Source organism: Homarus americanus, unplaced genomic scaffold (genome assembly GCF_018991925.1).
Source record: "Homarus americanus isolate GMGI-L3 unplaced genomic scaffold, GMGI_Hamer_2.0 scaffold23598, whole genome shotgun sequence".
Lineage (NCBI taxonomy): Eukaryota > Metazoa > Arthropoda > Malacostraca > Decapoda > Nephropidae > Homarus > Homarus americanus.
In genome coordinates, this window is record NW_024731054.1 from 537986 (window position 1) to 565417 (window position 27432).

Sequence of the window (27432 nt, forward strand, 5' to 3'; positions counted from 1 at the left end):
CAACATCATAACTATTTACGTTAGTCCGTTTCATCAAGTATCATTACTCTCGTTTCTCTAGTAGTTCAACACACACACACACACACACACACACACACACACACACACACACACACACACACACACATCATCATCATACCTGTAGAGGTAAATTACAATAACAAAAAATGTAGGCAAAACATGAACTTTCTCGCGTATGTATGAGAAGCACTTGTTGACGACGCCATACTGGGATATATTGGGACATCTTAACCATACTGGGATAAATTGGGACATTTTTACCATTGTTCCTCATTATTATGACTACCTGCGTTAAATTATAAACATACTGTACATACACATTGTATTGACAACTTCTCTAGCATAGTGACTTTTTTCTGTCACTGAATACAAAGGATATATATATATATATATATATATATATATATATATATATAATTGAGAGTGTGCGGTGATTGCGGTTTTAAGCTTGGAGGTGTGGGTGGAGTGTGAAAAGGATCTAATCAGTGGAATCGGCGAGGTTCTGCTTTGTTTGTGTGTGTGTGTGTGTGTGTGTGTGTGTGTGTGTGTGTGATTTTGAAAAAAATCCTGATATTGGCAACAAGTTCTGATTTTAACAAACTCCTGGTTTTAACAAGTCCCTGATTTTAACAAGTTCCTGATTTTAACAAGTTCCTGATTTTAACAAGTTCCTTTAACAAGCTCCTGATTTTAACAAGTTCCTGATTTTAACAAGCTCCTGATTTTAACAAGCTCCTGATTTTAACAAGTTCCTAATTTTAACAAGTCCCTGATTTTAACAAGTTCCTGATTTTAACAAGCTCCTGATTTGGGCAACAATTTCCAAATTTTGATAAGTTCCTCATTTTAACAAGTTCCTGATTTTAACAAGCTCCTGACTTTAACAAGTCTCTGATTTTAACAAGTTCCTGATTTAAACAAGTTCCTGATTTTAACAAGTTCCTGATTTTAACAAGCTCCTGATTTTAACAAGTTCCTGATTTTAACAAGTCCCTGATTTTAACAAGTTCCTGATTTTAACAAGTTCCTGATTTTAACAAGTTCCTTTAACAAGCTCCTGATTTTAACAAGTTCCTGATTTTAACAAGCTCCTGATTTTAACAAGTTCCTGACTTTAACAAGCTCCTGATTTTAACAAGTTCCTTTAACAAGCTCCTCATTTTAACAAGTTCCTGACTTTAACAAGCTCCTGATTTTAACAAGTTCCTGATTTTAACAAGCTCCTGATTTGGGCAACAATTTCCAAATTTTGATAAGTTCCTCATTTTAACAAGTTCCTGATTTTAACAAGCTCCTGACTTTAACAAGTCTCTGATTTTAACAAGTTCCTGATTTAAACAAGTTCCTGATTTTAACAAGTTCCTGATTTTAACAAGCTCCTGATTTTAACAAGTTTCTGAATTTAACAAGTCCCTGATTTTAACAAGTTCCTGATTTTAACAAGTTCCTGATTTTAACAAGCTCCTGATTTTAACAAGTTCCTCATTTTAACAAGTTCCTGATTTTAACAAGTTCCTGAATTTAACAAGTTCCTGATTTAAACACGTTCCTGATTTTAACACGTTCCTGATTTTAACAAGTTCCTGATTTTAACAAGTTCCTGATTTTAACACGTTCCTCATTTAAGCAAGTTCCTCATTTTAACAAGTTCCTCATTTTAACAAGTTCCTCATTTTAACAAGTTCCTCATTTTAACAAGTTCCTCATTTTAACAAGTTCCTCATTTTAACAAGTTCCTCATTTTAACAAGTTCCTCATTTTAACAAGTTCCTCATTTTAACAAGTTCCTCATTTTAACAAGTTCCTCATTTTAACAAGTTCCTCATTTTAACAAGTTCCTCATTTTAACAAGTTCCTCATTTTAACAAGTTCCTCATTTTAACAAGTTCCTCATTTGGGGAAGTCACTAACCATACAACAGAAAAACAATAAGCAATACTAAATATACCACACTGGAATAGGTAACAAACTCGACCATGAAAAATCAAAGAAAATTCAAAGACAAGTCAAAGAAAAATATGAAATAAAAAGAAAATATAAACCAAATGAGAATTAAACCAAACAAAAAATTTAAACATTGGAATTATGCTCAAAAAACAGAGTCTCACGTTACGTTACAAGAAGGAAATACAGACAAGCACAGTGGTTTAACAGACACATAAACAGTACGGCACCTGACAAGCCCAGACACATACAGACACACACACAAAGAAACAAACACAGACATACAGACACACATAAAACAGACATAGACACACAAACACAAATGGAGATACACAGACACACACACATTATATAAAGACAGACACACACACACACACACCTAAAGCCTGACACACACACACACACACACACTCACACAGACCAATACTGTCAGGGACCAACAACTACACACAGGTTGACAGACGCTCTGATGGACAGAACGATAAATTGTGAAACCATCGCCTCTTCCTTCACGCGCTCCTAACCTCAACAAAAACCTATGGCAGCTAACCTAAAATCTTTTCTCCCTTTCACCCATCACTATACATAACCTCAAAAGCATCTTATCGAGCGTAAATACATTTTGTGAGTTAATTTAACCTCAAAAAGTTTAAAATTAGTGAACTAAGGTATATGGAAGAGGCGTTGAATCACTGTGAAATAATAAAAGTCATCTGAGCTTCTTCTCTCTAACTGAAGAGACCGAATAAAAAATGTGCAACGTCAGGACTAACTGGCAACCCTTTGGCGACACTCAGTCGGTGTGTGCGTGCGTGCGTGTGTATATAAGTTGTGTGTGTGTGTGTATATATGAGTGTGTGTGTGTGTGAGTATGGGTATGTATGTGGGTACGGGGTATGAGTTTGTGTATGTGTGTTTCGGTGTGATCATAAGTGTAATGTACCGTATATGTATTTCAATTAAATTATGTGCGTGTAAACAAGTCCGTGTGCATGATTACGTACTGTACATATGAACGTGATTATGTACACAAAGATCTAGATTTGAGTATACCTGTGTACTGCATGAGTTTGATAACACACACACACACACACACACACACACACACACATTCTATAATATATATTAACACTGACTTAGAAGACCAAGTTACTCATACAAAAGAACTTGATACCAGAAATCACTTGCGTATGTCCATAAAGTTGATTCGAATACCCATATACGCATAGTGATTACCATTATATACGCGTAACAAACTACGCTTACATGTGTGTTTATAATACTTACGCATCCTTTAATATTCTCATAGTATACAGTATTATGATTGCATACATGTGTGGATACCCAGACAATTTGTGACCATGAGGCTATACTCTGTGGTTCGTGTGTTAAATTTTCATCGTAATGGGAGATTTATAAACGCATCTATCTGTCTCACTTAAAACCAAAGCGCAAATAATACGTCGAAAATTGGATCAAAATTATATTGTGACCCTAAATTTGAGAAAAGACAAGTAGAGGACGCAAACGATGAACTCATGTTTATGTATATGAGTGAGTTAGTCCCCTAGTGCCGCTGGGGACAGTGTGGATACAATATACTGTAAACTAAGCATTCGATGAACAAAAGGGTGATTCGCACTGCACTCAATCGCCTTCGCTTGTCCACCCGAAAATTACCCACGCACAGCAGGGTGGGATACCCCAGACACAAACTAGTGACCCTTATGATAAGAAGCGAGTGCTGTATCCGCTTGGTCGCATATGTTCGTCTGTGCATCTTTACCAATTATACACTATTTATGATATTTCTGAACAATTGGTTACAACATCTATGTAATAATCATCAAAGATGGACTTGTGAAGGCCACGCTGTCTTCTGGTGTACTGAAGGCTTTGGTACTGTAATAGTCTGTTGTGTCCACACACCACACTTGTCCCTATTGTGCAGCCATACCTATGGGACTCACTCACTCTCAATCACCAAATTTGTATAACTTGTTTACAGTGTTACTATACCTGTAAGATCCTTACAAGTCAGTTAAATCGTGTTGGGAATCCTTGCCTTCCCCCCTCCAACCATCATGTTACATTTGTTTGGGGTGGAGGACCGTGGTCGCCAGCCTTAAGGACATGAGGATGGTACCTTACTGGTTGATGTCTGTTGCGTTGGTAACAGCAGCACCAACTAAAGTTTATCAACAATTTTATAATATCCAAATAAGAAAATATAAATCTACCATCCACTACAACTCACCAAATGATAGTCTAATTTGTTTATATTTCCACATCGATAACCATCAATTTCTTATATTGCACATGATCGACTTCTGCTGGCTTTATCCATCTAATATATAAAGCTGATCAGTTGTCTGTGCTAGTTGATGTCTCTAAAACTGAATTCAATACTAATCTTGTAAAATCCCTCACACTATTTGACTTTTGTTACGATATCTAGATTAGTTTAACTACCACTAACCTGAGCTAATCTAAGCTAATCAACTATTAACCTAACATAACCAAATACCAATCTAAGTTAACCTACTCCCAACCTAACCAAACCCAATCAAAGCTAACCAACCATTAACCTAACCTATCCTTAACCTAATAACCCCCTCTATAATAGTATGAACAGTAGTCGGGTCCGGTACCAGGGTCTAGGTCTGGGTAACAGTGTAGCTCGCCAAGACAGCAGCACCCGATCAGCAGCTGGTGGCTTGTCAGTTCACGTAACCCATACTGTAGTGTTATATAAACGGTCTACACTATCAGTCGCCAAGAGGTAAATGAGCTGTTAACTGTGAGAGAACAATACCAACTATAAACAGACAAATAGAATAAAAAATAAGAAAACTAATAACAATACATTGAAAAGAATAGCCTAGTAACACCTCGCAATGTCAAAACAAAATACTAGTACTACAGTGTATGCCTAATATTATATAAGAAGACGGTTATATCGTCTTAATTTAGATAACTAATAAACCTTTTTTTACAGAGCTACATACCCAATATACTAAAAGCTTAACTATGCACTGATGAAATTTCGCATTGAAATCTTGGACATAAATGCTCTCGGAATTTGTCTACGTCAAGTTTGCAGTCTCGATTCTTAACACACTTTTCTCATGGCTACATTTTTCCTCCCTTTATGCCTACACTTCAGTAATATCTAACTTATTATGTTGCATCATAAGTTATATAATTATGATACTTTACACCACAACAGTACCCGGGAAGAGCTGAGCCCACAAAGAATTAAAACGATCTACTGGGCCAACGTCACTGCCAGCCCGAAGTCGTTATTCCCATCCACTGTTGAATGAACCTCTCCACTAATACGATACAAATTACACCTCTAACATATAATCCCAACAGTGAGGGTTAAAATGGGATCACATGTAAATTCTATCGCTTAGTCCATTTTTCTTTCTCATATTAAGGTAACAGTGAAATGGCTATACGCACAAATACAAGGGTATACACGTATATAATGCAGTATAAATATACCAGCATACACAAAAGTTTCCTCAGGCATACTTTCTGAATCAACCGCGAGAATACTATGGGCACTAGTTATACCCACAATAATCTGAAAGTAGAGAGTATGAGAGCATTTGCTAGTGCAATATAAAACCCAGCCTCACAATTCTCAAACATTCTCAAGTAAAATAATCCCCTTAACTCATTTACTTGATTCACATACACTAAAGTACAGTAAATAATGTTAATAATGGCATCAAAACTACAGTTAAACTCTATGTTAACTAGATGCACTTAATTAGCAACAGTTAGTGACGTAATTGCCATACAGTCTTGTGAACTTAACTCCTCCTCCCTTCTCTGCTAAACTTATGTAACCATCTTTTAGTTGTTAACTGTTTCATAAGAGCTATACGCGCTTAAAGAACTATTTATTGAAGAACAGTAATATATGATAACTTTAAAGTATCTTGTAATTATAAAGCGGGAATAGTTTGCTCAGACACATTATACACCCTAAAATTCCTCTTGTATTCTTTCTCACCTTCCTCTCCTCCTACATCAAACCTTCATATGTTTGTCGTTTATTTTACCCAAATCAATTTTATAAGTAATAAAAAGTATACAACTTTTTAATTTAATTATAAGTATTCCTTTATAGTTTTTTCTACGATCATAAATCACCTGTGTAGGTAGAGTATGAAGGCTGATGGAAATTGCAGGGGTAAAACATTGTGAAAATCTGATCTTATGATATTATAATGACGTATCTATACGTGCTTTGTACTCTAAGAAATTAATTATCTTTTGTAACCGTAAATATGCCACCAAAACATCCGCTGTGTTGGCGCGAGTTGTTCTCCACTTTGTGTCTACGATGCTACACATGAGCCGCTTGGTCCTAGCGTACTCTCACGTCAGCAAAAAAAGGGTTATACCAATCCACACCGCTTCAAGAAAGTTGTTTTCATTGGTACCAGATATCAAAGTAAATACTTTCGTTTAATATTCGTTTTTATCCCAATAGGTATTTCGGATTTTCTACCATTAACACAAGGATTCTTTTTTAGGTTGGGTTAAGTTAGGTTAGGTCAATTAAGAAACACCATAATACACTAGGTTAGGTTAGGTCAATTAAGAAACACCATAATACATTAGGTTAGGTTAGGTCAATTACGAAACACCATAATACACTAGGTTAGGTTAGGTCAAGTAAAAAACACCATAATACACTAGGTTAGGTTAGGTCAATTAAGAAACACCATAATACACTAGGTTAGGTTAGGTCAATTAAGAAACACCATAATACACTAGGTTAGGTTAGGTCAATTAAGAAACACCATAATACACTAGGTTAGGTTAGGTCAATTAAAAAACACTTCAATTAAGACACCATAATACACTAGGTTAGGTTAGGTCAATTAAAAACACCATAATACACTAGGTTTGGTTAGGTCAATTAAAACACCATAATACACTAACACACTAGGTCAATTAAGGTTAGGTTAGGTCAATTAAAAACACCATAATACACTAGGTTAGGTTAGGTTAATTAAAAACACCATAATACACTAGGTTAGGTTAGGTCAATTAAAACACCATAAAACACTAGGTTAGGTTAGGTCAATTAAAAAACACCATAATACATTAGGTTAGGTTAGGTCAATTAAAAAACACCATAATACACTAGGTTAGGTTAGGTCAATTAAGGTTAGGTCAATTATAATACACTAGGTTAGGTTAGGTCAATTAAGAAACACCATAATACACTAGGTTAGGTTAGGTCAATTAAAAAACACCATAATACACTAGGTTAGGTTAGGTCAATTAAGAAACACCTTAATACACTAGGTTAGGTTAGGTCAATTAAAAAACACCATAAAACACTAGGTTAGGTAAGGTCAATTAAGAAACACCATAATACACTAGGTTAGGTTAGGTCAATTACGAAACACCATAATACACTAGGTTAGGTTAGGTCAATTAAAAAACACCATAATACACTAGGTTAGGTTAGGTCAATTAAGAAACACCTAATACACTAGGTTAGGTTAGGTCAATTAAAAAACACCATAATACACTAGGTTAGGTTAGGTCAATTAAAAAACACCATAATACACTAGGTTAGGTTAGGTCAATTAAAAAACACCATAATACACTAGGTTAGGTTAGGTCAATTAAGAAACACCATAATACACTAGGTTAGGTTAGGTCAATTAAAAAACACCATAATACACTAGGTTAGGTTAGGTCAATTAAAAAACATCATAATACACTAGGTTAGGTTAGGTCAATTAAAAAACACCATAATACACTAGGTTAGGTTAGGTCAATTAAGAAACACCATAATACACTATAATAATAATATCTCATACCAATTAGGGAAAATGGGATAAAAATTAATCTTGACGGCAATTTTTCAGTTTAACATAGCGGAAGGTTCGGCTGGAAAGTCAGGTAAAGTTAGGTAAGATTCTTTGGTTGGTTAGGTTCTGTTCTCCAGGATTTCACTTATAGATTAACCATCTTACCGCTAACTTAAATAAATCCCTCCCAGATAGCGTTAAGCTGGTTAATCTTCAGGTGGAATAAGCTGGGGTATCTAATCTCCAGGTAATCCAAGAAAGTGTACCATTTATCTAGATATTTCACATTCATGGCATTATTTCTATATCCCTAATTATCGTAATACACAATAGCAAAAAATATCAATAATATAGTATAATAATTGCCAAGCGTTAACAGATACAATGATTAATGTAATAAACCGAAATTATAATCATTGCAATATAACATCAGAATAATATTTAGGTAAAGACTCGACGATCATTACCAGAAATAATTGTTAATGTTAATAGCTTAGTTGTGGTTGTTACTTACCGTGGCTGTTTATATTTCCCGTCTTCTGTCATTAATGGCTGCCGGTTATTTTCACTGAGGTTATATATACAGCTTTGAAATTCTGCCAAATTTGCATTACCTTTCTTAAAAAAACATAATGATTACAGTTATTCGATAAAAATTGTACTTATAGTTTCAATGTTATATTTCTTTATTCATTCAGTATACTCTATAGTGAATTGTTCCATGAATTATAAAAGTATGAGATTGTTTTATTTCCATTAGTTATTTTGAGTACGCCTTATTGATAAAGCATCGATTTACATCAATATTCAGAAAAGTAGATCTTATTATTTATTATTTCTGTTCAATATCTCTTCAAATAATGAATTAGAGAACAATATTGTGGTATTTCAGAGTTATTTTGACTGGACGTAATTAGTGCGTGAAATTCAAAGAAAACTTTTTTGTTTTAGGGGTAACTATCTTATTTTTATTTATCCTTCATTTTCAATTAAACAATTTTTTTTATTATCCAAGTCATTCAACTACAAATATTTTCATTTGAATCTTCATCTGTGTGTACAGTTTATTAATATTTTTTTTTATACCTGTATTAACTGTCACGATTTATAAATGTATACAATTTGTTTTTAATTTACCGTTTCACCTCTTATCATTTTACTTGGCATTCGGGCGGTTGGTCTTTCTTTTCTTACTTTGTTATGACATGTATTGTTCAGTGTTAGTACAGGAGGAAATTGGGGTAACCAAAGAACACTTGCCATACTTGTTTAGGTCACACTGGATAACACATCTGTCCGGCTCGAACCCAAGACACACGTGAGAGATACGCGCGTTACCACTGTATACTTCAGGTTAAGGATATAGGTAGTAAGTGCAGGTTGTTGAAGCCACCACATACACGAGTAAGTTTAGGTTCCTATGGAGATATATATTTGATTTCCTGACCAGAGAGGCCACATCACATTACATTTCTCAATAAAATATTTAAACTTATTTATTATTTGTAATATCCTGGGAATTTTATTACAGTATTATGTACTTATATGGTATGTCCATTTACTCATGTTGTATTTTATTGTACATGTGATGAATTTCTATATAAATTAATCAATCAAACACTAGTAACGCGCGCGCTCTTTCTTGACCAAACGACAATCAAATTACTCTTAATTTCTCGTAACCAGTTGTAACGACCTGTACTATTTTCACTTAATTACCAGTATCTTGTCACCTCAACGAGAGATGGGCAAACTCTATTTTTAGCCCAAATAAAAATCGCCACTTGTATGACCTCAGAAAAATTACTGAGTTATCTCCTTACCCAACCAAACACTGCATTACCTTGACACAAGTTTGATCCAGGGGAGCGGGGACTATCCCTTCATTAAGACCTTCGGATGCAAATTAAAATATAATGACCAAAATTCCTGTATCGCACTGAAGACATACATATTAGTCAACGTTGCCGAGCAAAATATAGTGGGAACCTTACCTAACTTAACGTAACTTAAGTTTAACCTAACATTACCATAACTAATCACCCTCACTTAACTCCCCAGGTCGCGTTAGGGTGTTTAATAATCAGGTGAAATAAGCTAGGGTGTCTAATCTTCAGGTCATGTCATGATAGTGGCGAGCGTGAGTGATTATACCAGCACTGGAACCGTCGCATGCCCAGTACTTGCCAACTGTGTGTGTAACAGGGAATGAACAACTGCCTGAACAGCTAGTAAGTTGACAAGTGGCGAAAAGGATAAAATATAATCGTTCATAATTCACCAAAAATCTTCGTCCATTAAGGTCACAAGTAACGTGAGTATTTTTAACACACTTGGGCAATAAACAAGATACAAAGCATGCACTAATGCTAGATAAATGTCATGGTTTACTTACAATGAAATCTTAGTAAATTCTAGCATTATATTACCCATATAAACAATTTGTAACTAAAGAAAGTAATATTATTCTACAAGTTTGTCTGGTGGGGAGAGTTACCTTCGCTATTGAGCTACAATCATACTTTAGCGACAAGATGACTAAGAAAAATCCAGCATTGAGTTGATATTATAGAATTCATACTTACATATTAGTATATATATTCCTTAAGTAAATTATATAAAGTAAATATATTAAATTGCAATGTAAAGATAGGGAATAATCAATTTAATTTTCCCGCTGTGGGGTGAGATACGCAGAACCCGTCTCACCTGTTCCCTCCCCATCAGCTGTTTGTTTGAGAAGACCAGGAGAAAGAAGTTGAGGGGCATAGTACTCAAACATTAGGTCATACTACGCTCCTCAAGATGTCTTCACGGTATTTAGTTAAGAAAAGATATAAGAACCTTTCCAGATATCGCCTCTACAAGTCAGAAATCAGCGGCCATGATACAAATACGATGTTCATGGTAAGGTGATGGGGGTCATGATGTGAACTTGGCTCTGGTAATATTTTTGAAAAGGATTATTTACCTGTTGCCCTATTTACTCTATAAACCCCTTTTTTATAATCATTATATTAACTAAGTGTAAGATCTCTTAAGATATTGTGTTATGCAAGATTGATTTTTGAGGATTTTTGTTTATCTTATAGGGATGTTTATCTCAGCTTCAAGTTATCATAAAACACCTGCGATATTTATTCTTGGAACAGTATGGGAATAATGATGGATGTATGTCGTGATCTGAGTTATAACTGAGTGTTTGTCTTGATCTGTATGGTGTAATAGAAAGTGTTTGTCTTAATCTTTGGTAAATGTTTACAACAGTAGCATCACTGCCTGGGGTACTGTTTACTGAACACCTGTTACTGAGTTGTTGGTGATCCTGTGTTGGAACTACAACCATAACTTTCCATTTTTCTATCCACAGTATTTGATAATACCTAAGTCTTCTTGTGCTCTCTGAAATGGTAGTGTAGTGGTATTTCTTCCAATTTTTTCCACAATTATTAAAGATTACTTCTTAATGCAGAAACAGGTTGTGGAAATTGGCAAAAAGTACATGTGGACATAAATTCATTTGTTAAGTTTATGTTTGACAAGCAACCTCCAGTGTTTAATTAGAAATGGTACCTGAGACTATGGTATTGAACCATTGGGAAAGCTCAAGTTTAGCGTTACACTCTTATTAGTTAACTTACAACAGTGATGTATATATAAAATTACTCTTCTCGTGTAATAGATAGCCTTTCAAGATGTGATTTGCGATTCCCATTACTTTGAATTGACTCATATGAAGCAGCAAGCAGGCTTTGGCCTCCATTCCTTAGGTATTTCAGTAAATTGACAAGAACCATCATTGAACTACAGTACTGTATATCAGACTCAGCAGGAACAAACGCTGAATGTTGCCATACTTTAATATTTATCATTCATTGGTTTGTTCCTGTTTAATCAGACCTCGTTACTAATGGTTTTTATCAGCGTCCAAGTGTTGAAGGCACAGAAGTTGTGGCCTTGTAGCCTCTTCATGATATTTATTTCAAGGATATGGGAACATGCAATCATCTCTTGAAATGGATTCTAGCTAATTTACTGTGATGTACGAAGAAAGCTGGTGGCCTGTGTAAGAACCCCCAATGTTCCTTGCGATATTGTCCAGGGCTATTTTTAAGGCTAGTGATGTTCTTGTTTCCATGGATTCAGCTAGTAGACTGTTCCATAGGAGAACCATCCTCTGTACAAAGAAGCATTTTGTTACATTTGTTTTTCATGAAAGTTAGTGAGCCTAAAACTATGATCTCTTGTGTTTAAACAAAACATCTTGAACAAGTGACTGTTAGAATTTCCTCTCACTTCAGGCATTTGAATGTTTCTATGAGGTCTACCTTGTTAAACATAAGAACATAAGAAAATAAGGCATCTGCAATAGGCCGGTTGGCCTGTGCATGGCAGCTCCTGTCGAGAGTTACTACCACTCTCTATCATCCATGAATCTATCTAGCCTCCTTTTGAAACTTTCCAGAGTTCCCGCACTTACTACAAAGTTGCTAAGCTTGTTCCACTCGTCCACCACCCTATTTGTGAACCAGTTTCTTCCTATCTCCCTCCTAAACCTAAACTTATCCAATTTGAATCCGTTGCTCCAAGTCCTATCCTGCTCGGATATTATAAGAACTTTATCTATATCCCCTTTATTGATTCCTTTCACCCACTTAAATACTTCTATCATATCTCCCCTTTCTTCGTCTCTGAGAATCAAATTTTAGTTTTTCTTTCAACCTATCCTGATATGGAAAGGATTTCTAAGTCCCGGAATCATTTTGTCATTCTTAAGCTGCACTGACTCTATGATAATTTATATCCATTCTATTAGGGCACCAGAACTGAACTGCATAATCGAGTTTAACGGCCCCTGACTAGCGCAAGATATGGTTGCAATAAGACCTCTGCACTCTTGTTACTTACCACTTCCTGAATGCAAACCCAATGCTTTCTGTTTGCCTTAATTCGAACATTTGCGCACTGTTTTCTAGGCTGTAGGTCCAGGCTTACAAGTACCCCTAGGTCTCTTTCACAAGTCGAATTCTCTAGGTTGATGTTGTTTAGGCTATATACATTATCAGTATTTGTTCTTCCAATATTAAGTACGCTGCACTTGCTGGTGTTGAATTTCATTTGCCATTTTTCAGACCACCCTTGCAGTTTATTTAGATCCTCCTGTAATGCATTTGCATCCTGCCCTGAATTAATTTGCCGCCCTATTTTGGTGTCATCCGCAAACTTGCTTATGCACTGCTGATCCCAGTATCTAGATCGTTTATGTAGATTATGAACAAGAGTGGGCCTAGTACTGACCCTGGGGAACCCCACTGGTTACACGGCCCCACTCAGATTTAACACCATCTACGCTGACCCTCTGCGTTCTATCGGTGAGCCATGATTTTATCCAATTTAAAACTTTCCCCTCGATACCATGAGCCTTAATTTTTCTCAGAAGCCTCTGATGCGGTACTCTGTCAAATGCTTTGCTAAAGTCTAAGTAAATAACATCGTAATTTTCGTCATTATCTACTACCTCGAAGACTTTCCTAAAAAATGTTAGCAGATTTGTTAGACAAGATTTTCCCTTTGTAAACTCATGTTGAGAGTCGTAGATTAATTTTCTTTTCTCTAGATGCGATCGGATGCTATCTGCTATAATTGATTCAAGAAATTTCCCCACTACTGACGTCAAACTGATCGGCCGGTAATTTGATGCTGATGCTCTGTCTCCCTTTTTGAATATGGGTACTACATTTGCCTGTTTCCACAAGTCTGGCACAACTCCAGTGTCTAATGATTTTGTAAATAAGTTTACGAGGGGTCCGCTAATCTGTTCCCTAAACTCTTTCAAGACTCGAGGGAAAATTTCATCCGGCCCTGGGGATTTTGTTTTCTTTAGTTTATTTATCTTCTTAAGAACATCCTCTCTTCTGAAAGTGATATTCTTTAATTTCTCTTCTTCCTTTCCCTTAAATATCAGTTCCACCTCTGGAATTTCATCGCAAATTTCTTCTGTGAAAACTGATAAGAAGTAGCTGTTCAATGCTTTGCTTATTTCTTCACTGCCATTTATCACTTCTCCCCTCCCTGACTTTAAAGGCCCAACTTTGTCCTTGACCTTTGTCCTATATACCTAGAAAAATCCCTTGGGACTCGCCTTGGATTCTCTTGCTATTTTGATTTCATAGTCTCTCTTTGCTTTCCTTACATTTTTCTTAACATTCCTAGATAGTTCATTATACCTATTTCTGAGCTGCTCCTCCCCTCCCTTTAATTTCTTATATATTCCTTTCTTTATTCCTATGTCATTTTAAGTTTTCTGGTCATCCACCTTGGCTCTTTTCAGAAGAGTAGTCAATTTCAGGGTCTTTAGTCTACCTGGATAGCTAATTAATTCTAGTTACTGTGTTTATACTGTAGAATGAGGTGTATTTTTTTTCCCATGTCATACCTCAATAAATACACCCAACTAAACTTGAATTTTATGAAAGCTAACACAAAGTAAATTAACTTAACCGAACACATTTGGAAAATAATATTAAGATCATTATGGTAGGTTAGGCTTGTTTGGTTCATGTAATGTTCATTAATGAATTAATGCTGTTTTCTCACACATTGCCAAATGTCAACAACTGATTTGACTTTGCTATTAAAGTGCATACAGGTAGTTCTGCTATAACGCGATAATTGTGTTCTTGTAAAATATCGTGTTATAGAAAATTGCGTAATAGAAATAACAGGGCTTATGGAGAAAATAGGGTTAGGTGCAGATTACTCGAAATCGAAAAAATTTAGTAGTTAGCCTAACACAAAGGATAGCACAGTCTAAATAAATGTTACATTCATATCTAATAATGAAATCATACAGTAAATGTAACACTTTACTTGATGGGGGAGAAGGGTGATTTTGAGGTTGATAAAATCGAGCTTCTCTTCAAGTGTTATATCCTTTCTTTTACGATCATCACCGGGAATTCTATCACCAGAACGCTTCTTGTTGATATTCTTCTTTACTATATTCACAGTTAATACAGTGGGGTATGCTATAACGAACGGATCCTACTACGAATATTCCTATAACGAACGGTTTTACCTATAAAATTGAGAATGCTATAACGAACGAAACTCCTACAACGAACATTATTTAATTTTTTTTTTTTTTTTCTAATTTATTGTTTTTTATTACAAATATTAATGATATTCTTTATTTCAGGGGTTTAGATGCATATTTATGCACTTTTTTACAATTTTTACAATTTTATATTATATTTTTCAGTGTTAAGTGGTTGTATTTGGGGACCTGGAACGGATTAATCCTATAACGAACGAATGCTATAACGAACAAGGTTCTAGAACCAATTAGATTCGTTATAGCATACCCCACTGTACCACAAAATTGGAGAAATAGTAAGCAAAAATCGCGTTATAGCAAACAAGCGTTCGCGTTATACAAATATCGTTCCTAATTCATAAATCGCGTTAGAGCAAATTCGCGTTATCAAAACACGCGTTATAGCAGAACTCACTGTACAGGTATTTAGCATAATTCTGAGTCAGTCCACCTTCATTTCTTTACTGTCAGCAACAAGAGCTAATTGCAAGTTTAATCTTAACTTGGGTTTAGACCAAAGGCTCACTGTTGTGCATATAAAATACTTGAGGCTCCTGGTTCCAGGCTCGACCATAAAACGGGATTTTAGAAATTTCTTCATTCTACAATTGACATGTTGTAGTTCATACAGTATTGCTAATTGTAGTAAAGCCTTGTGTTTTATGGGGAACCTTTTGAAAACAAAAGTTAGACAGGTTAAGGACTTGCCACATGTGCAATGTGCATTACAAAAGGTCCCTGACATATGAACACCCGCCGATACGAACGAGGTTTTAAACTTTAAATTTACATTACTGTATTTTATTTACCTGATGACTTATTTTTTACTTTCATTTACTGTATTTTGTCATTCTGTTTCTTCTTTTTTCTTAAATTACTGATTTAAGATGTAAATAAGGACTTCGGCTATGATGTACTGTAGTAGGATTTTAGACACTGTTCTGTAAGTATGGTTTCCATACAGCTTGTGTTTCGACTTGAGTACATTTTTTACTTAAGAACATCCCCAGGAACGGAACCTGTTCATAACCCGGGGACCCTCTGTAATATTTTTATACGAAGAACTTGGTTTATTGTATGTAAGGAAATTTGTGGTACTGGTACAGGCATCCCATGTGTTACAGAGTTTTGCTCTTACGGAATTTGTAAATTATGACCAATAATTTCGCGTTACGGCCCGTAAATCCGCCCTTACGGAAATTGGGGTAAATTTTAACAATTTAAAAAAATCACTATATAAAATTAAATTTTTTTGTTAAAAATTATAATTTGTTTGGTGTGGATTTCTTAGTGTTTGCTGCTGTCAAGCATGGCATCGCTTGTCTAACAAATCTGCTGACTTTTTTAGGAAATTCTTCGAGGTAATAGATATTGACGAAAATTACGATGTTATTTACTTAGACTTTAGCAAAGCGTTTGACAGAGTACCACATCAGAGGCTTCTGAGAAAAGTTAAGGCTCATGGTATCGAGGGGAAAGTTTTAAATTGGATAAAATCGTGGCTCACCGATAGAACACAGAGGGTCAGCGTAGATGGTGTTAAATCTGAGTGGGGCTGTGTAACCAGTGGGGTTCCCCAGGGGTCAGTACTGGGCCCACTCTTGTTCATAATCTATATAAACGATCTAGATACTGCGATCAGCAGTGACATAAGTAAGTTTGCAGATGACACCAAAATAGGGCGGCAGATTAATTCAGAGCAGGATGCAAATGCACTACAGGAGGATTTAAATAAACTGCAGGAGTGGTCAGAGAAATGGCAAGTGAAATTCAACACCAGCAATTGGAGCGGACTTAATATTGGAAGAACAAATACTGTCAATGTATACAGCCTTAACAACAGCAACCTAGAAAGGTCGACTTGTGAAAGAGACTGAGGGGTACTTGTAAGCCCGGACCTACAGCCTAGAAAACTGAGTTGATGTTCGAAATAAGGCAAACAGAGTACAGTATTAGGTTTTATATCTAGAAGTGTAAGTAATAAGAGTGCAGAGGTCTTATTGCAACTATATCTTGCGTTAGTCAGGCCGCACCTCGATTATGCGGTTCAGTTCTGGTGCACTTATTATAGAATGGATATCAATTCACTGGAGTCGGTGCAGCGAAGAATGACGAAAATGATTCCGGGACTTAGAAACCTTCCATGTCAAGATAGGTTAAAGAAACTAAACTTGCATTCCCTAGAAAGACGAAGAGTGCGGGGAGATATGATAGAAGTATTTAAGTGGGTGAAAGGATCAATTAAGGCGATATAGATAAAGTTCATATAATATCTGTGCAGGATAGGACTCGTAGCAACGGATTTAAGTTGGATAAGTTTAGGTTTAGGAGGGAGATAGGAAGGAACTGGTTCACAAATAGGGTGGTGGCCGAGTGGAACAAGTTTAGCAACTTTGTAGTAGTGCTTTCACGCTGGAAAGTTTTAAAAGGAGGCTAGATAGATTCATGGATGATAGAGAGTGGTAGTAACTCTCGACAGGAGCTGCCATGCACAGGCCAACCGGCCTATTGCAGACTCCTTATATTCTTATGTTCTTATGTTATCGCCACGAGGAGTCAGTCCATTGTTTACATCCAGTGTGCACATATGTTTCTCGCCCCAGCATTTGGATTTAACTTTTACAAACATACAGTAAGTACAGTACAGTGCATTACCCCTATTCAAGATGACTGGAAAGAGGCCATCAAGTGGAATTGTTCGCAGTAGTGCAAAAAGAAGCCACAAAGGCATTACATTGGATATTAAACTTGATGTTTTAGGAAGGTACTGTATATCATTAATTATTTAATGTACTGTATTGTATTTTTATTATCATTCATAAAAGTGCTTGAATTACTTTTTTGGGGCCGAAAAAATTCCCGATGAACGCATCTCCAGTTTTATAATGGAAGTCAAGGGGAAAATAGGTTTCGCATTACGGAATTTCGCGATACAGTCAATTTTCCAGGGACGGAACCCTTCCGTAACGCGGGGGATGCCTGTATAAGGTACTGTGCATAGACAGATATACAGATCATAGAAAGTAAGATGGATGACCAGGGAACTGTGAGGTTTTGGATGAAGAAAATGTTAGAAGCATAAACACACTATGCATGTTGGTCGAATTTTGTGAATGACTACTGTGCTGTACTTCACTGCTTCATTTGCACCTTATATAGCAAAAGCTACTTGATCAGTTACTTTCTGTATAATATATTAAACTGCATCTGTTAGCTCTGTGAAGACCAATCCTGACTGTTTGATTGACTAACACATTGATTGATTGAGCAGGTTTATAATTGGTCGATGGTTGGTATTGTTTTATTGCCCCATCCTAATGATTACATTCATGTCTACAGATTCCTGAAGATGGGTTGGAACACATGCCACATAATGAGGTGATAAGGGCACTGAAAATTCTTGAGGCCGCCCTCCAGCAGTTTGAAATCCCAAGATTTAGTATCATGACCCAGCTTAAGGTAATATTGTGCTGATAAGATTGTTTTCCAAGTTGCTTTAAAGTTGGTTTGGTCTCAGCTGTGATTCAAGACAAAATAATGTCACATTGTGAATCCTCAATTTTAGAATACAATACTGTATATGCTATAGTAATGCAGCAATTTATTATGTCCTTTGCTGATATTATTACATCAGTATAATGTATGATCCCAGTTGTAAATGGATACTTGTAAATGGATACCTGACTTTACAAGTTGGAAAAATGAAGGTGTTTGACTGCATTGGCAGTTACACTGACTCCTCATGTACCAAGTCATACACAGTGTGCTGTATCCACACTGTCTTTAACAGGCACCCTTGCCTATGGAATCTAATTTCATATTACAGAACTGTATAATGAATAAGATTTTTTTTTTTATTTATCTCATTACAGGTCTTGCTGATTAATTTACACAGGAGCCAAGATGATTATCTTGGTGACAATTCCCTTATGGCAGAGGCCACTTCCCTCATCAATAAGCATGATGGGGTTAAGGTGAGTACAGTACTAGATTGTCATCTATATTTTTTTACGGGGATTAACCCACCCAGCCACAGGTCACTGACCCACTTTGGAGCCTGGAGAGCAAAAAAAAAAAAAAAGATGAACCAAAAATATATAAAGAAATGGAAAAAATTAAACAAATCAAGAGTGAGAAATGATATACTCAATAGTAAGAGAAACAATTGAGACCCTGCAATTGTGTGTAAATGAGGCAGAAAGTCAAATCTGCAACCTGGGACTTCGTCACAATTTTTGTGATGCCATATGGCAGCAGGGTCACTTGACCATCTGACCTGACCACCAACCGTTGTGTGCTATTTAAAGATTAGTTGGGTCATTACCTAATACCTGACCATTGTGGACCTGGTCTCACCCTCCTCTGTATATATACACCTTGATTTGTATTACTCTCTCTAGTCTGTACTCGCCCCTGAAGATGTGAATTACACGAAAGCGCTTGGGAACTTCGTGTTTTCTTCTTTCCTTGTGGTTATCAGCATATATATATATAAAATATATATATATATATATATATATATATATATATATATATATATATATATATATATATATATATATATATATATATATATATATATATATATATATATATATATATATATATATATATATATATATATATATATATATATATATATATATATATATATATATATATATATATCTTGATCAAATCACACGGGAAAAGGGAAACAACGGAGCACCTTAGCTTTCGTCTTTATTCAAGACATCTTCAGAAGCAACTTCAGTTGCCTCTGAAGATGTCTTGAATAAAGATGAAAGCTAAGGTGCTCCGTTGTTTCCCTTTTCCCGTGTGATTTTATCAAGATTTATCTTATCCACGTTTTCATTGTGGATCTACATGATATATATATATGTATGCTGATAACCACAAGGAAAGAAGAAAACACGAAGTTCCCAAGCGCTTTCGTGTAATTCACATTTTCAGGGGTGAGTCCTCACCCCTGAAGATGTGAATTACACGAAAGCGCTTGGGAACTTCGTGTTTTCTTTTTCCTTGTGGTTATCAGCATATACCTGAATCATGCACACCTACAGTGATTTACTTGCATATATATATATATATATATATATATATATATATATATATATATATATATATATATATATATATATATATATATATATATATATATATATATATATATATATATATATACACACACACACACACACAGACACACACACACACAGGTTGACAACCCTTTATCCGAAAATCTTGGGGCCAGAGGAATTTCGGATTTTGGAATTTTTCGGTTTTCAGATTTTTTTTTTAATATGTATTAGCCACCGGGCATAGATCTCGACCCACATCAGGACCTGCGGGGGAGGAATATAATAAAAATTATAATAATAATAATTCATAGGTCTAGGTCGTGTTTCCCACTTATGATCTTTTTTTCATTCTTGTATTTCTTTATTATTATTATTATTTTATTATTACAGTACTCCTGTATTATTGTTATTTTTATTAATTTTATTATTATATATTATTAATGTTATATTATTTTATTTTGGTGTATTTTTATTAAAATGTTATTTACTGTGAATAATTATTATTATTATAATTATTATTACTATTACATTTTCGCCCCTCAGGCCCTGATGTGGGTCAGTGATCTATGCCCGGGTGGGCTAATTCCTGTAATAAAACAAAAAACAAAAAAAAACAAAAACTTTCGGTTTTCAGAATTTCGGGTAAAGGGTTGTCAACCTGTGTGCGGAAGTTTTTTGTCTATCTCTTATATCTATTGAGGGGAATTGAGGGATGCAGAAACCTGAAGAAGGGGGAGAAATAATTGGGGAAGAATGATGCAAGACAACAGTAGAAAGCAAAAGGAAAGGGCCAAGATAACAAGTATAATATCCTTGCGTACCGTCTTTCTTTAGCTATAAAATAGGATGATTTATGTAATTCCTCCTTTTGGTAATAGTCTGTGGTGTCAGTTTCTGCAGCTGCCATTGTTATGACACCTGAGAAATGTTATTTTTCTCTCCATATTACTGTATATAACTCATAAAATTCCCTTTATACCCATGTATCTTCTTAAAAATAATTAATTGCAGACTATATACTACTGGCTTTGCATGGGGTCTTGTTCTGTTAATGCCATAAGCTTAGCTAGTGTTTGACTGTTGAATAGGCAAATTTTATACCATGTTTTAAAAAGTTGCCATTATTGTCATCTTTATTTTAATTTTTGTCAAGTCTTTCTTTATAATTGGATGTTATTGTGTCTTGGTTCTATAATGTCTTTTGGATTATTTTTCCCTTACCTCTCTGTCTTTCTTTGGTAGACTTTGGTGTCATTACTGATGCTACCAGATCTTGGGGGCCGGTGGAGTGAACCGGATGTTTGTGACCATTCCATAACTGTTGGCACCCTGCAGGCCACAACGCTCAACGTACTCAAAAAGCTCACCACAATGGTAAGGGACATTTGTCTATTTGTGTAATTATGTGTCCCGCTCTATAAACACAAAAATCTTCAGGAGACCTGGCATGTACTTTATATGCATAACAAGTTTGATCATCACTATTTTCCATCATTGGTAAAGGGGGGACTTCACCACCAACTTGATACCCTCCACTGACCTTGATTTATTATGGTTAGCACTCAAAAGACTCTAGGTCAGATCTTATTATCAGCCAGCCTCCAAGTCTCAAGCAGTCCAGTCCATTACAGTTTTATACAATACAGGGATGCAACGTTTAGCGATTGGTATGCATTCCTGAAAAACAGATCGCTAAGTGATTTTATTGCTGAGCAAACAGAAACGAGAAATAATATCTTAAACAAGGGATAACGAGGAGATGGCACGTAACTGTATAGCGGAGTCGCCTGGCTGACTCGCCACCCAGTAGCACTCAGAGCAGGTGAGGGTGAACTGTGAGATACATTATTCTTCAACTCGTAATTTGGGGTAGATATACGTAATTTTCTTCATTTTATTTTACTGTACTCTGTTACATGCACACACGCACACACATTTGTTCATACAGAATGTGAAAACAAAATAAGAAAAATAATTATCACAAGGTTAAAAACATAATGGGAATACAGTAAACACTTCTTATTTGGTCTGCCTGTTAGTTGACAAGAGCTGACGGGGAGGAAGGAGCAATCACTTTAGTACACAATACCACAATAGTGCAGGGTAAGGAACAGTCTGTATAGCACTCAATAACACGCCAAAGCCACAGCGATGTACAGCAATAGGAACAATGCACAGATTGCCAATGTTCAAAGGCAGGGTAAACACTAGCGTAATGACGTCCTGGGTTGGTAGATGGCATGCCGGTATCATACCTTTATAATGCAGTAGGATCGGGATATATAGCGACCTTATATAATGATTTTTATATATTGCGGGCTACCAAATTTATCGAAATTTTCCTATATATAGCGATAATTTTTTTTTATTTCGCGAGGAAAATCGGGCAGGAAATATTTCAAATTTGTCACTATGTACTACCAAAATTATCGAAACTTTCCAATATATAGTGATAAATTTATTTATAGTGGACTCACAACTTATGTGGGTTATGCTCCTGGGACCTCACATAAAACCAAAAACCATATAATGTCAGAAATACTCCTAAAAATCCCCTAAATAGCCCCCAAAATGATGTGAAAATTTTTTACCTCTTGTGGAAAATATATGATGTCTATATTCAAATTATTCGCTGTCTTGCAAGGATTCCAGCTATGTAATTTATATTCTGCTAACTTTAGTCTGTGCCATTTTATATAAAGATTAGTCACTTTTATTGGCCTCCAGAACCTAACCCTATTTTCCCCATTGATTCCATGTAATTATATATCGCGATTTAGTATATAACGAACATCCTTGGACCCTATCTCGCGATATATCCCGACCCTACTGTGCGTGATTTCTATATAATAAAACTACTGTAAATATGTACCCCCTAAAAAATTTCTGTTTTGTGCTGGAAAAGCTAGATAATGATTATTAAAATCATTTTCAAATTCAGGTTGGCTGATTCATAGGTAGTATCTTATATAGCAGCTCCTTTTTCAAGTGGTTTATTTTCGTCCTTGAAAATACAACGTTGTCATGATCTGAGTGGGCTGGGAGACATACAATCACACTTGGCATTTATTTTACACCACTTAAATTTGTTATTTCCACCTCTTTTTATATTAGACTACTGGATAGGCAGGTGAAAAGAAAATATGAATTCAAACAATTTTCCCTCCTGAAGATCACTAAGGAACTAATGGTGTTAGAAAATTTTAATTGCTAAACCGAATTATCACTAAGTGAACGATCACTAAATGATGGATACCTGTATACTGTATTTAGAATTTTATGTATTTTTTACAAGTACTGTAAAGTAATATTTTGTTTCCCTTGCCAGGACACAACCATCGGGTGCCAGCTGAGTGACAGTGATGAAGTCCTACAGATTCTTTTCTCATTAATGTTGGACTCTGAGACATACACCAAGGCCATCACACTAATTGAACATCTTCTAATATTGAGAAGAAGCACACTACAGCTTAACACAATACGTAAGTCTGTTGGGTAGAATGTAACCGAGAGTCAGTAGGTACAGTTGCCTCCATTTATAATGGGTACAGTAAGTGTTACCAGTCTTCTCTCTCCGTGTGTGAACCTAGACAGTGTTGAAGCATGGTTCCGAAGCACTGGCAAGTTGTGGGGAGACTCCTGGAATGGCCCTAAGAAACCCCACAATAGTAGCTACACTAAGGATGCTAAATAAGCATTCCATGGTTATAGTGTAGTTTTAATACAGGTTACAAAATAGAGTGTCATTGGCTTCAACCTGCTGTGTTGCTAGTCAGTGGCAGTGTGACGTAACGAGAGGGAGGGGGGTTCTTTTTGCCAAGAGGTGCACCGACATACTGTCGTGTTTAGTAATATGTTCTCAGTCTGTGAAAGATGATATTTTAAAAGTGGTTTAGGTAATATTGGGATGAACCAATAAAATATTATTGCATCCAGTCTTTTTTATTATGTGGACAGCATTCATACTCTCCTTGCTAACTGCTATGCCAAACATTGGACATCACTAAATGTGCCATTGTATCAGGAGAAATGTTATTTATAATCATTTTCTGTATGCTAGAATAATATAGTATACCATACTGGTGGAATAAATATGTGAGTAATGGTAATTTATGATACAATTGCATTGCATAAGTCATAGTATATGATAAAGGGATAAAATGGGTGACATGACAGCATTGTGGCTGGCCAGACTATAGACTGTTTCAGAAGTGGAGGTGACATGTAATTGTGAGGTGGATGGGTATAATGGAGTCTAGCTAAATTTCAAAAGTTATTTCTAAGCTTGCTTGCAAGGTGGTGACCTTATATTAGACTGTACTCATTATAAATGAAGGCAACTGTACATACTTTCCAAAACTATAGTAGACCCAATTTATGTTAGGTTTCATCCCAATGTAACAAATGATATTTCTTTTTCCCTTTTATTTATATTTATTTCTTTACTTTACAGTGTATTTCTCTTTACCCTTTATTCACTATTATTTACTATTATCATTTCTTACTTTTTATTTCTGTTTCTTTTCTTTATTCTTCTTTCATATACAAATGTGAGGGAAAGAGGGAAGAAGAGGTCGGGTAGGCCCACGGTCAAAGTTACCCTTGCATCGAGAGAGAGGGAGGAGGGAAAATGGATGACAATAAATGTACAAACAAGCACATGATGCACTAACATGGGAGAAATATGTGATAGTTGTGTTGTTACTCATGGTTTACTGTAATATACCATCCAATAAGGGGACATTTATGACACATCTTAGTGGTTACTGTATTAATTTAAGCACTTTCTATTAAAATTGACAATTACACTTCAAACAATAACCTACACTCCTAGCTAGTTACACGGGGCCACATGAATCACAATACCTTTCGCGAAATGGATAACACCTTTAATGGACTTACTAATTATTGTTAATCTTGCCATCCTTAACCTGCCATGTTCACAGACACACACACCAACACTAGTTTTTGGCCAATCAACTCCACTGTGCCCATGATGTCATTCTCACAAGTCACTGTGATTGGCTTACACTTAAGGCACACTTTGGGCACTGATAGCTTGGCAGGCGGGAACACTGTCCTTGTCCCGGCATGCAGGACACTTTGTCTCCCAACTGAATTTTCATACATATATTCTCTAAAACAAGACATAATTTACTCTAAAATCATGGCACTGTTACACCAAAGGGGTTCATGTAATCATTAAGTCATACATACTTTACTTGAATACACTAAGTAATTGATAAAATAAGGTTAGGTTGCGGGTACTCTGGGGAATAACCACTACAATTATTTTCTATCCCCTGTGCCCTATTAAAGCTCATACGGTATCAGTTTTGCACTAAAACTCTTAAAGAAACTTGACCTTGGTGAATGTGTAGAGTATCAACATCCCACCACACACTCCAGCTGCTGCTCACATAGTCTCCTATATTCTTTTCTATGTGTTGTGTTCACTAGTATATACTGTAGTACCCCGATTTACGCGGTCAATTGAACCCACGGGGTACCGCGGAAAGTGAAAAGCGCATAAAGTGAATAACAGAACATATGGGATTAATTCCAATAGAGACTGGCCCGACCCCCATACTCCACTTTTTCAAACACAATACCTACGTTGTAGTAAAAATAACATCTTAATTTTATGATGGTATGCACACACAATTAATAATTAAGAGAAATATCAATAATATTAGGTTTTTTAAAACTTACATTAGTAGAAAAGATGGTTGGGCACGCGGGGATGGGGGGTTGGTACCGAGGCAGAGGGCAGATTATTGGCCCTCACCTGTATCACTTGTATCAATTGTATCACTATCCACCACATAGGCTTGCAGGGCCTCTGTCAAACCCCTCAAAGTCCATATAAGTCCATATCCTCACTATCACTATCACTGACTTGGGCCGGCTGTGGTGGGTGGCGGTTGAAGAACTCGGTAATGTTTTGATGACTGGGCGACCTTGTGCGCATCCTGCCAGTGCCACTTCCCGCGTATATGAGTAGATGCACCACGTAAAGTGAAAGTCCGGTTCTGGCGAGGTACTGCGTAAAAGCGAAATCACGGAAAGTGAAACCGCGTAAAGCGGGGTATTACTGTACTGTAAATGCACATTAAAAAGTAAAAAAAAAATATTAATTTAATATTAACTGTTCACAAAAATGGAGGAATAATTCTGAATGTTTTTGTCTGGTAAAGTCCAAAGCCAGGCAGCTTTTATCAGGACTTCCTACTACTAGAGTACTAGAGGGTCCTAGAGTCCTCAGACAAGGCTCCCAGTGTGACAAGAGATAAAGGAGGTTATCTAAGAAAGTTAAATCCCCAGTAAATGGTCTGTAACAAAAACTACCCAAGTACCTGTCCGAGCTCCTATAGAAAAAGATGTTTAAGGGATGGGCACTTCACTCCGTATCTCTGAACTTAAGCACTGTTTCCTTAACCCCCCTGTAGCTGGGCTTGACCGCCTCATTAGTCAGCTGGATGGGGAATACCTAGCCAACTTCTGCAGCATCCTGGCAGTGACCATCTCTGACCTAGATGTCTATGAAAACAAAACTCTGTGTAAGTGACATGATATTTTTTCATAATCATTAAATTTAATTTGGAAATAAAAACTTGTCTCATGTTGTGTAGGGTGACTAGATATTAAGTCTTGTTCATATGTTTGTTACCTTTCCAGAATTTTAAACATGTTTTTACAATGGATTAACTTCATTATATATGATTAATTTGTAAAGGAAATTAGTCTATCACACACCTAAGTGAATATTTATTGTGAAGTTTCCATCTTAACATCATTTAAGACTGTTCTGGTTTACAAAGTGTCACGTGTTATAAATTTTGTTATTTACAGTATATGAACAGAGTATGCTTCGCAGCAACATTAAGAGCCTCTCACCATTACGGGACATCAACCAGGAGTACATTCTCAGCATCCCCGAGTTCCTCCCTCGACTAGTTAATTTTGCAACCAAACTTCCATGTGAGTTCTGTAACATTTCTTTCATGACATCATTATAGTAACTGAATTTGGGATATGGTTATTTTGGAGTAATTGCAGGATTTGTTTAGGCATGTTCAGTTGATAATAATTAAAAAAATTACTTTTCATATGGTTATATAATGACACACATACTGTACATGTTAGTTGATGCCTATTGAATGGTGGTTATAGCATTTTTAATGAAGATACAGTAGTTTAGGTATGAGAGTTACTGTGTTAAGGTAGATCATGAGAGAAATACTGTACAGGAACCTCATATATGTATATACTACAGTACTGGGGTAAACAAATTAAATACCTTGGTCATATAATTAAGGGTAAAAGGATAATGGTAGACATGTTAGTGGATAAAATTGAGGGTAGGAGGGATAGGGGAGAGCAGTGACAGGGACATTACATAAGTACATAGGAAGAGAAAAGTTACTGGAGGATTGGTAAA

The 27432-nt window shown here is 35.9% G+C and overlaps 1 protein-coding gene across 1 annotated transcript in view; it reads left to right on the plus strand.

The window, feature by feature from the left end:
* Nucleotides 1–10549: 10549 nt before the first annotated feature.
* Nucleotides 10550–27432, plus strand: part of LOC121867459 (short transient receptor potential channel 4-associated protein-like) — a 33234-nt gene continuing 16351 nt past the window's right edge. Inside the window, exons 1-7 of the mRNA XM_042367370.1 lie at nucleotides 10550–10721; nucleotides 18250–18369; nucleotides 18783–18884; nucleotides 21234–21365; nucleotides 23320–23473; nucleotides 26441–26551; nucleotides 26844–26972. Coding sequence (XP_042223304.1) covers nucleotides 10620–10721; nucleotides 18250–18369; nucleotides 18783–18884; nucleotides 21234–21365; nucleotides 23320–23473; nucleotides 26441–26551; nucleotides 26844–26972 — 850 coding nt within the window. The 5' untranslated portion in view covers nucleotides 10550–10619. The remainder of the gene's footprint in view (nucleotides 10722–18249; nucleotides 18370–18782; nucleotides 18885–21233; nucleotides 21366–23319; nucleotides 23474–26440; nucleotides 26552–26843; nucleotides 26973–27432) is intronic.